Below are 13,110 nucleotides of genomic sequence, written 5' to 3' on the forward strand. Positions count from 1 at the left end.
TATGTGATCCATAGAACGACAATTACTATACTTATTTCTCTTATTGTTATCAATCTAACTCATACTATTAGCCACATTATGCTTATGTGATCGATATAACGACAATTACTATACTTACTACTCTTATTATTATCAATCTAACTCATATTATTAGCCATATTCTGCTTATATGATCGATAGAACGACAATTACTATACTTATTACTCTTATTATTATCAATCTAACTCATATTATTAGCCATATTATGTTTATATGATCGACAGAACGACCATTACTATACTTATTACACTCACTGCTATCAATCTAACTGATATTATTATACATATTATGCTTATATGATCGACAGAACGACAATTACTATAGTTATTACACTCACTATTATCAATCTAACTCATATTATTAACCATAATATGCAAATATGATCGATAGAACGACAATTACTATACTTATTACTCTTATTACTATCGATCTAACTCATATTATTAGACATATTATGCTTATATGATCGATAGAACGACAATTACTATACTTATTACTCTTATTATTATCAATATAACTCATATTATTAGCCATATTATGCTTATATGATCGATAGACCGACAATTACTACACTCATTACTCTTATTATTATCAAACTAACTCATATTATTAGCCATATTATGCTTATGTGACCGATAGAACGACAATTACTTTACTTATTACTCTTATTATTATCAATCTAACTCATATAATTAGCCATATTATGCTTATGTGATCGATAGAACGACAATTACTATACTTATTACTCTTCTTATTATCAAACTAACTCATATTATTAGCCATATTATGATTATATGATCGATTGAACGACAATTACTATACTTATTACTCTTATTATTATCGATCTATCTCATATTATTAGCCATATTATGCTTATGTGATCGATAGGACTACAATTACTATACTTATTACTCTTATTGTTATCAATCTAACTCATACTATTAGCCATATTATGCTTATGTGATCGATATAACGACAATTACTATACTTATTACTCTTATCATTATCAATCTAACTCATATTATTAGCCATATTATGCTTATATGATAGTCAGAACGACAATTAGTATACTCATTACTCTTATTATTATCAATCTAACTCATATTATTAGCCATATTATGCTTATGTGACCGATAGAACGACAATTACTTTACTTATTACTCTTATTATTATCAATCTAACACGTATTATTAGCCATATTATGCTTATGTGATCGATAGGACGACAATTACTATACTTATTACTCTTATTGTTATCAATCTAACTCATACTATTAGCCATATTATGCTTATGTGATCGATATAACGACAATTACTATACTTATTACTCTTATTATTATCAATCTAACTCATATTATTAGCCCTATTATGCTAATATGATCGTCAGAACGACAATTACTATCCTTATTATTCTTACTATTATCAATGTAACTCATATTATTAACCATATTATGAAGATATGATCGATAGAACGACAATTACTATACTTATTACTCTTATTATCAATCTAACTCATATTATTGGCCATATTATGCTTACATGATCGACAGAACGACAATTACTATACTTATTACACCCACTGCTATCAATATAACTCATATTATTATACATATTATGCTTATATGATCGACAGAACGACAATTACTATAGTTATTACACTCACTATTATCAATCTAACTCATATTATTATACATATTATGCTTATATGATCGACAGAACGACAATTACTATAGTTATTACACTCACTATTATCAATCTAACTCATATTATTAACCATATTATGCAAATATGATCGATAGAACGACAATTACTATACTTATTACTCTTATTATTATCGATCTAACTCATATTATTAGACATATTATGCTTATGTGATCGATAGAACGACAATTACTATACTTATTACTCTTATTATTACCAATCTAACTCATATTATTAGTCATATTATGCTTCTATGATCGATAGAACGACAATTAGTATACTCATTACTCTTATTATTATCAATCTAACTCACATTATTAGCAATATTATACTTATATGATCGATAGAACGACAATTGCTATACTTATTACTCTTATTATTATCAATCTAACTCATATTATTAGCCATATTATGCTTATATGATCGATAGACCGACAATTACTACACTCATTACTGTTATTATAATCAAACTAACTCATATTATTAGCCATATTATGCTTACGAGATCGATAGAACGACAATTACTATACTAATTACTTTTATTATTATCAATCTAACTCGTATTATTAGCCATATTATGCTTATGTGACCGATAGAACGACAATTACTTTACTTATTACTCTTATTATTATCAAACTAACTCATATTATTAGCCATATTATGATTATATGATCGATTGAACGACAATTACTATACTTATTACTCTTATTATTATCGATCTAACTCATATTATTAGCCATATTATGCTTATGTGATCGATAGGACGACAATTACTATACTTATTACTCTTATTGTTATCAATCTAACTCATACTATTAGCCATATTATGCTTATGTGATCGATATAACGACAATTACTATACTTATTACTCTTATTATTATCAATCTAACTCATATTATTAGCCATATTATGCTAATATGATCGTCAGAACGACAATTACTATCCTTATTATTCTTACTATTATCAATCTAACTCATATTATTAACCATATTATGAAGATATGATCGATAGAACGACAATTACTATACTTATTACTCTTATTATCAATCTAACTCGTATTATTAGTCATATTATGCTTATATGATCGATAGAACGACAATTAGTATACTCATTACTCTTATTATTATCAATCTAACTCATATTATTAGCAATATTATGCTTATATGATCGATAGAACGACAATTGCTATACTTATTACTCTTATTACTATCAATCTATCTCATATTATTAGCCATATTATGCTTATGTGATCGATAGAACGACAATTACTATACTCATTACTCTTATTATTATCAATCTGACTCATATTATTAGCCATATTGTGCTTATATGATCGACAGAACCACAACTACTATACTTATTACACTCACTATTGTCAATCTAACTCATATTATTAGCCATATTGTGCTTATATGATCGACAGAACGACAATTACTATACTTATTACTCTTATTATTATCAATCTAACTCACATTATTAGTCATATTATACTTATGTGATCGATAGAACGACAATTACTATACTAATTACTCTTATTATTATCAATCTAACTCGTATTATTAGCCATATTATGCTTATGTGATCGATAGAACGACAATTACTATACTTATTACTCTTATTGTTATCAATCTAACTCATACTATTAGCCATATTATGCTTATGTGATCGATATAACGACAATTACTATACTTATTACTCTTATTATTATCAATCTAACTCATATTATTAGCCATATTCTGCTTATATGATCGATAGAACGACAATTACTATACTTATTACTCTTATTATTATCAATCTAACTCATATCATTAGCCATATTATGCTTAAATGATCGATAGAACAACAATTACTATACTTATTACTCTTATTATTATCAATCTAACTCATATTATTAGCCATATTATGCTTATGTGAACGATAGAACGACAATAACTATACTTATTACTCTTATTATTATCAATCTAACTCATATTATTAGCCATATTATGATTATATGATCGATTGAACGACAATTACTATACTTATTACTCTTATTATTATCGATCTAACTCATATTATCAGCCATATTATGCTTATGTGATCGATAGGACGACAATTACTATACTTATTACTCTTATTGTTATCAATCTAACTCATACTATTAGCCATATTATGCTTATGTGATCGATATAACGACAATTACTATACTTATTACTCTTATTATTATCAATCTAACTCATATTATTAGCCATATTATGCTAATATGATCGTCAGAACGACAATTACTATCCTTATTATTCTTACTATTATCAGTCTAACTCATATTATTAACCATATTATGAAGATATGATCGATAGAACGACAATTACTATACTTATTACTCTTATTATCAATCTAACTCGTATTATTAGCCATATTATGCTTATATGATCGATATAACGACAATTACTATACTTATTACTCTTATTATTATCAATCTAACTCATATTATTAGCCATATTCTGCTTATATGATCGATAGAACGACAATTACTATACTTATTACTCTTATTATTATCAATCTAACTCATATTATTAGCCATATTATGCTTATGTGAACGATAGAACGACAATAACTATACTTATTACTCTTATTATTATCAATCTAACTCATATTATTAGCCATATTATGTTTATATGATCGACAGAACGACCATTACTATACTTATTGCACTCACTGCTATCAATCTAACTCATATTATTATACATATTATGCTTATATGATCGACAGAACGATAATTACTATAGTTATTACACTCACTATTATCATTCTAACTCATATTATTAACCATAATATGCAAATATGATCGATAGAACGACAATTACTATACTTATTACTCTTATTACTATCGATCTAACTCATATTATTAGACATATTATGCTTATATGATCGATAGAACGACAATTACTATACTTATTACTCTTATTATTTTCAATATAACTCATATTATTAGCCATATTATGCTTATATGATCGATAGACCGACAATTACTACACTCATTACTCTTATTATTATCAAACTAACTCATATTGTTAGCCATATTATGCTTATGTGACCGATAGAACGACAATTACTTTACTTATTACTCTTATTATTATCAATCTAACTCATATAATTAGCCATATTATGCTTATGTGATCGATAGAACGACAATTACTATACTTATTACTCTTCTTATTATCAAACTAACTCATATTATTAGCCATATTATGATTATATGATCGATTGAACGACAATTACTATACTTATTACTCTTATTATTATCGATCTATCTCATATTATTAGCCATATTATGCTTATGTGATCGATAGGACTACAATTACTATACTTATTACTCTTATTGTTATCAATCTAACTCATACTATTAGCCATATTATGCTTATGTGATCGATATAACGACAATTACTATACTTATTACTCTTATTATTATCAATCTAACTCATATTATTAGCCATATTATGCTAATATGATCGTCAGAACGACAATTACTATCCTTATTATTCTTACTATTATCAATGTAACTCATATTATTAACCATATTATGAAGATATGATCGATAGAACGACAATTACTATACTTATTACTCTTATTATCAATCTAACTCATATTATTGGCCATATTATGCTTACATGATCGACAGAACGACAATTACTATACTTATTACACCCACTGCTATCAATATAACTCATATTATTATACATATTATGCTTATATGATCGACAGAACGACAATTACTATAGTTATTACACTCACTATTATCAATCTAACTCATATTATTATACATATTATGCTTATATGATCGACAGAACGACAATTACTATAGTTATTACACTCACTATTATCAATCTAACTCATATTATTAACCATATTATGCAAATATGATCGATAGAACGACAATTACTATACTTATTACTCTTATTATTATCGATCTAACTCATATTATTAGACATATTATGCTTATGTGATCGATAGAACGACAATTACTATACTTATTACTCTTATTATTACCAATCTAACTCATATTATTAGTCATATTATGCTTATATGATCGATAGAACGACAATTAGTATACTCATTACTCTTATTATTATCAATCTAACTCACATTATTAGCAATATTATACTTATATGATCGATAGAACGACAATTGCTATACTTATTACTCTTATTATTATCAATCTAACTCATATTATTAGCCATATTATGCTTATATGATCGATAGACCGACAATTACTACACTCATTACTCTTATTATTATCAAACTAACTCATATTATTAGCCATATTATGCTTACGAGATCGATAGAACGACAATTACTATACTAATTACTCTTATTATTACCAATCTAACTCATATTATTAGTCATATTATGCTTATATGATCGATAGAACGACAATTAGTATACTCATTACTCTTATTATTATCAATCTAACTCACATTATTAGCAATATTATACTTATATGATCGATAGAACGACAATTGCTATACTTATTACTCTTATTATTATCAATCTAACTCATATTATTAGCCATATTATGCTTATATGATCGATAGACCGACAATTACTACACTCATTACTCTTATTATTATCAAACTAACTCATATTATTAGCCATATTATGCTTACGAGATCGATAGAACGACAATTACTATACTAATTACTCTTATTATTATCAATCTAACTCGTATTATTAGCCATATTATGCTTATGTGATCGATAGAACGACAATTACTATACTTATTCCTCTTCTTATTATCAATCTAACTTATATTATTAGCCATATTATGCTTATATGATCGACAGAACGACAACTACTATACTTATTACACTCACTATTGTCAATCTAACTCATATTAGTAGCCATATTGTGCTTATATGATCGACAGAACGACAATTACTATACTTATTACTCTTCTTATTATCAATCTAACTCATATTATTAGCCATATTATGCTTATATGATCGACAGAACGACAATTACTATACTTATTACTCTTATTATTATCAATCTAACTCACATTATTAGTCATATTATGCTTATGTGATCGATAGAACGACAATTACTATACTAATTACTCTTATTATTATCAATCTAACTCGTATTATTAGCCATATTATGCTTATGTGATCCATAGAACGACAATTACTATACTTATTTCTCTTATTGTTATCAATCTAACTCATACTATTAGCCATATTATGCTTATGTGATCGATATAACGACAATTACTATACTTACTACTCTTATTATTATCAATCTAACTCATATTATTAGCCATATTCTGCTTATATGATCGATAGAACGACAATTACTATACTTATTACTCTTATTATTATCAATCTAACTCATATTATTAGCCATATTATGTTTATATGATCGACAGAACGACCATTACTATACTTATTACACTCACTGCTATCAATCTAACTCATATTATTATACATATTATGCTTATATGATCGACAGAACGACAATTACTATAGTTATTACACTCACTATTATCAATCTAACTCATATTATTAACCATAATATGCAAATATGATCGATAGAACGACAATTACTATACTTATTACTCTTATTACTATCGATCTAACTCATATTATTAGACATATTATGCTTATATGATCGATAGAACGACAATTACTATACTTATTACTCTTATTATTATCAATATAACTCATATTATTAGCCATATTATGCTTATATGATCGAAAGACCGACAATTACTACACTCATTACTCTTATTATTATCAAACTAACTCATATTATTAGCCATATTATGCTTATGTGACCGATAGAACGACAATTACTTTACTTATTACTCTTATTATTATCAATCTAACTCATATAATTAGCCATATTATGCTTATGTGATCGATAGAACGACAATTACTATACTTATTACTCTTCTTATTATCAAACTAACTCATATTATTAGCCATATTATGATTATATGATCGATTGAACGACAATTACTATACTTATTACTCTTATTATTATCGATCTATCTCATATTATTAGCCATATTATGCTTATGTGATCGATAGGACTACAATTACTATACTTATTACTCTTATTGTTATCAATCTAACTCATACTATTAGCCATATTATGCTTATGTGATCGATATAACGACAATTACTATACTTATTACTCTTATCATTATCAATCTAACTCATATTATTAGCCATATTATGCTTATATGATAGTCAGAACGACAATTAGTATACTCATTACTCTTATTATTATCAATCTAACTCATATTATTAGCCATATTATGCTTATGTGACCGATAGAACGACAATTACTTTACTTATTACTCTTATTATTATCAATCTAACACGTATTATTAGCCATATTATGATTATGTGATCGATAGGACGACAATTACTATACTTATTACTCTTATTGTTATCAATCTAACTCATACTATTAGCCATATTATGCTTATGTGATCGATATAACGACAATTACTATACTTATTACTCTTATTATTATCAATCTAACTCATATTATTAGCCATATTATGCTAATATGATCGTCAGAACGACAATTACTATCCTTATTATTCTTACTATTATCAATGTAACTCATATTATTAACCATATTATGAAGATATGATCGATAGAACGACAATTACTATACTTATTACTCTTATTATCAATCTAACTCATATTATTGGCCATATTATGCTTACATGATCGACAGAACGACAATTACTATTGTGGCGACTGTACCGACAGCGTCACATGCGCCCTCTGGACAGTTCCTATTTTTAGTTACTTTTTATTTCTTAGGTTAAGTTGTAAATAGTAGTTGGTAAGACTAGTTTATAAGGAACGCGGCGCGAAAAAGAAGAACGTCGTTCTTCCACTTCTTGTACGAAAGAAAAAGAGTCAGCACGTGCGCGTCTTAATAAAAAGTACAATCCTTGCAAATAGCGAGAAAAGTCGTCGTACGTCATTTCCTACACCAGGTTCTCCTTCGCGAACCTCAGTCCCCACATAATTGGTGCCGAAACTGGTGAATTTTCATAAAAGGAGAGAAAAAATGAGTACGGAAGGAAGTGCAACCGACGCTCCGGTGGACGCCATGCGGCATGAGATACAGGCAAGTGAATTTCGGAACGTAAAGCTTCCTGCGTTCTGGAAAGAAGAACCGCGCTTGTGGTTTATCATGCTAGAAAGAGAGTTCGCAGCATACGGCGTGCGAGCCGATGCTGTAAAAAGCTCCGCGGTAGTCCGAAGTTTAGATCAGGACACGATGAAGATCGTACTAGATGTAATAGAGGCCCCGCCGGATAAAAGCACATATAATGACATAAAACGCGCATTGATAGAAAGGCTAGCCAGGTCGGACGAAGCTAACTTAAGACATCTCCTATCTGGCCTCGAACTGGGCAACAGAAGACCGTCCGAGCTCCTAAGGGAGATGAGCCAGCTCGCGGGGGCGAACGTTGGGGAGAGCGCACTCCGCGCGCTGTGGATCCAGCGGCTTCCGGGCAGGGTGCAGGAGATTCTGTCTATAATCGATGATGCGGACCTGCAAAGATTGGCGAAAGTCGCCGATAAAACAATGGAGCGTTCGGCAGCCGAAGTGTCGGCCATTGCCGATTTCACCCACGCCAAGCGGGACACAATGGCGGACGCAACGCGGGACGACAGGCCCGGACACCAAGATGGCGAATTGGCGGCAATCGCGAGGCGATTGTCTCGCGTGGAGATCGAGCTGACCAGGAGAAACCGCAATCGCAGCAAACAGCATTTCTTCAGAAGGAGGAGCGCCAGCCGGGACGACAGCACGAAACGGAACGGGTTGTGCTGGTTCCACCATAAATTCGCCGAGCAGTCCTGGAAATGCAGGAAGCCGTGCAGCTGGACAGGTCCGGACAAACGTGGACCAGAAAAAAACTAAAGGCGACGTCCCAAGTCGAGGCAGTTGGCGACGTGCAGCAGAAATATCGCCTCAGCATCCGAGACACCAGGAGCAGGATGGAGTTTCTGATCGACACGGGCGCAGATGTTTCAATAATTCCGCGATCATTGGGAGGTAAGAATCGGAAGGTAGGCTCGTTTAAATTATACGCGGCAAACGGGGCAGTCATCAATACATACGGCGAAAAATTATTATCTCTAAACTTAGGCCTTCGCCGAGAATTCCCCTGGCGATTTATAATGGCCGATGTTTCTAAGCCGATAATAGGGGCAGATTTTTTACATTTTTTCAACTTATTGGTAGATCTTAGAAATAAAAGACTATTAGACAACAATACTCAAATACACAGAAATATGACACTCCGCAGAACCGATGTCCCATCAGTATCTACAGTAGACAGGGGCAATACATTTAATTCGTTGTTAAAAGAATACGTAGATATCACTAAACCTACTGTACACAAAAATATAAAACATAAGGTGTGTCATGAAATAGTCACGTCCGGACCCCCGTTCGCTGAGCGAGCGCGACGCCTGCCTCCCGAGAAATTGAAAATAGCTCGAGCAGAGTTCGAGCAAATGATTAGAGAAGGCATTTGCCGCCCTTCAACGAGTCAATGGGCGAGTCCGTTGCACATGGTTACGAAAAAGACCGGCGGTTGGCGACCTTGTGGGGACTACCGCCGTCTGAATGGCATTACAAAACCGAATAAATATCCGTTGCCACATATACATGATGTGGCGCATAGATTCGACGGAAGTAAGGTATTTTCAAAAATTGATTTATCGCGAGCTTATTTCCAGGTACCTATAGCACCTGAGGACATAGAAAAAACCGCGGTAATCACCCCATTTGGTTTGTACGAGTTCACAGTAATGCCGTTCGGATTGTGTAACGCCGCCCAAACTTTTCAAAGACTGATGGACACGATATTGCGTGGTCTTGATTTTTGTCAATGTTATATCGACGATATAATCGTAGCGTCTCCCGATTTAGAGACACACGAGAAACATCTGCGCGCGTTGTTCGACAAGCTCCGGGAAAACGGTTTAGTAATAAATATTTCAAAATGTAAATTCGCGGAAACTAGTGTAGAGTACTTAGGATGTAAGGTTAGTAATAAGGGAATCGCTCCGCTGGACGAGCGGATCCAAGCGATCAAAAATTATCCGAAGCCGGAGACGCTAGCGGATCTCCGTAGGTACATAGGCGTAATCGGATTTTACCGTAGGTTCCTTCCTCACGCCGCGGAATGGCTGGACCCTCTGCACAAGCTCCTGAAAGGAGCTAAGAAAAGGGACAGGAGGCCAGTTTGTTGGGACGATGGATCCGAAAAGGCGTTCGAGGAGACAAAGAATCATCTGGCTAACGCTTCCCTGCTGCATTATCCGAAGGAGAATGCAGCGTTGGCGCTGCGCACAGACGCATCCGACGTCGCAGTAGGGGCAGTGTTGGAGCAATTTAGTGACGGTAAATGGGAGCCACTCGGTTTTTTCTCTAGGAAATTGGATAAGACACAAGTAAAGTACAGTGTATATGACAGAGAACTTTTGGCCATTTACAAAAGCATAAAGTTTTTTAGACACTTTGTAGAAGGCAGAGAGATGCATATACAAACGGATCACAAGCCGTTGGTATATGCATTTCAGCAAAAAGCCGATAAAGCTAGCCCGCGACAATTAAGACAATTGGATTTCATAAGCCAATTCACGACAAAGATCGTGTACGTAGAAGGCGACAAAAATATTGTAGCCGACGCGTTTTCTAGAATACAAACAATAGAATTACCAGTTGTCATCTCGACGGAAGAATTAATACTAGCACAGTCGCAAGACGACGAACTAAAAGATATAATATCCGCGAACTCCAACAAATGGAATCTTCAGAAAATACTTGTAGAAGGTTCAGATAGATGTTTGTATGGAGACGTGATAAAAAATAATATCAGACCTTACGTGCCAAAAGTACTTAGAAGAAAAATTTTTGATAATGTTCATAATTTGTCGCACCCGAGTGGGCGAGCCACCAAAAAATTAATCTCTAGAAGTTTTATGTGGCCTTTAATGAACAGAGACGTAACCGAGTGGTCCCGTACATGCGTGCCTTGCCAAATAAGTAAGATCCATCGTCACAACAGGCTGGCACCCGAGAAGATAGAGATACCAAAGGGTCGCTTTGAACATATCCACGTAGATCTAGTCGGACCTTTACCTGTAATTAATAACTATAAATATTGCCTTACGATTATAGATAGATTTACCAGATGGCCAGAAGCAGTGCCAATTACCGACTGTTCAGCCGATAAAGTAGCAACGGCTTTGTACTCGGCGTGGATAACAAGATTCGGAGCCCCAGCTACCATTACGTCCGATCAGGGGACGCAATTCGAGTCCCAGCTGTTCCAGTCCCTGGCCAAACTGATCGGATGTAATAAGACAAGGACCACCGCGTACCATCCCCAATCAAACGGTATGATTGAGAGGTGGCATAGGTCACTTAAGGCAGCGATAATGTGTCACGAGACACGAAATTGGGTCGAGATACTTCCCACGGTCCTACTGGGTCTCCGAACTAGTTTTAAAAACGATATTGGAGCATCTGCGGCGGAAATGGTATACGGCACTCCCATAAAATTGCCGGGAGAGTTTTTCATGGCTCAAGACGAAACTACAAATCCGCAAATATTTTTAGAGAAATTTAGGCAACATATCAGACAAATTAAACCAAGTCCAATATCGCACCATAGCACTCAAAAGACATTTACTCATAAAAATTTATATACATGTTCGCACGTATTTTTGCGAGTAGACGCAGTTCGAAAACCTTTAGAACCGCCTTACGAAGGTCCATTTAGAGTAGTGCAGAGGGTTACCGATCGAATATTTAAAATTGATTATAAAGGAAGCGAAATCAATGTATCGGTCAATAGATTAAAACCTGCGTTTTGTGAAACTACCGAGACTGAAAGAAATAGCGTACCAAAGACTTATGTAAAAAAAAGAGTTACATTCGCGCGTTAACGCACTCGGAGGGGAGTGATGTGGCGACTGTACCGACAGCGTCACATGCGCCCTCTGGACAGTTCCTATTTTTAGTTACTTTTTATTTCTTAGGTTAAGTTGTAAATAGTAGTTGGTAAGACTAGTTTATAAGGAACGCGGCGCGAAAAAGAAGAACGTCGTTCTTCCACTTCTTGTACGAAAGAAAAAGAGTCAGCACGTGCGCGTCTTAATAAAAAGTACAATCCTTGCAAATAGCGAGAAAAGTCGTCGTACGTCATTTCCTACACCAGGTTCTCCTTCGCGAACCTCAGTCCCCACACTATACTTATTACACCCACTGCTATCAATATAACTCATATTATTATACATATTATGCTTATATGATCGACAGAACGACAATTACTATAGTTATTACA

General features: G+C 32.9%; 1 protein-coding gene across 1 annotated transcript; it reads left to right on the forward strand.

Moving 5' to 3' along the window:
* Positions 1–8,807: 8,807 nt before the first annotated feature.
* On the forward strand, positions 8,808–9,671 carry LOC143266357 (uncharacterized). Its single transcript, XM_076541942.1, has one exon. The coding sequence runs from the start codon at positions 8,808–8,810 to the stop codon at positions 9,669–9,671; it is 864 nt and encodes a 287-aa protein (XP_076398057.1).
* The last annotated feature ends 3,439 nt before the right edge of the window (positions 9,672–13,110 follow it).

This window comes from Megachile rotundata, unplaced genomic scaffold (assembly GCF_050947335.1).
Source record: "Megachile rotundata isolate GNS110a unplaced genomic scaffold, iyMegRotu1 scaffold0308, whole genome shotgun sequence".
Taxonomy (NCBI): Eukaryota; Metazoa; Arthropoda; class Insecta; order Hymenoptera; family Megachilidae; genus Megachile; species Megachile rotundata.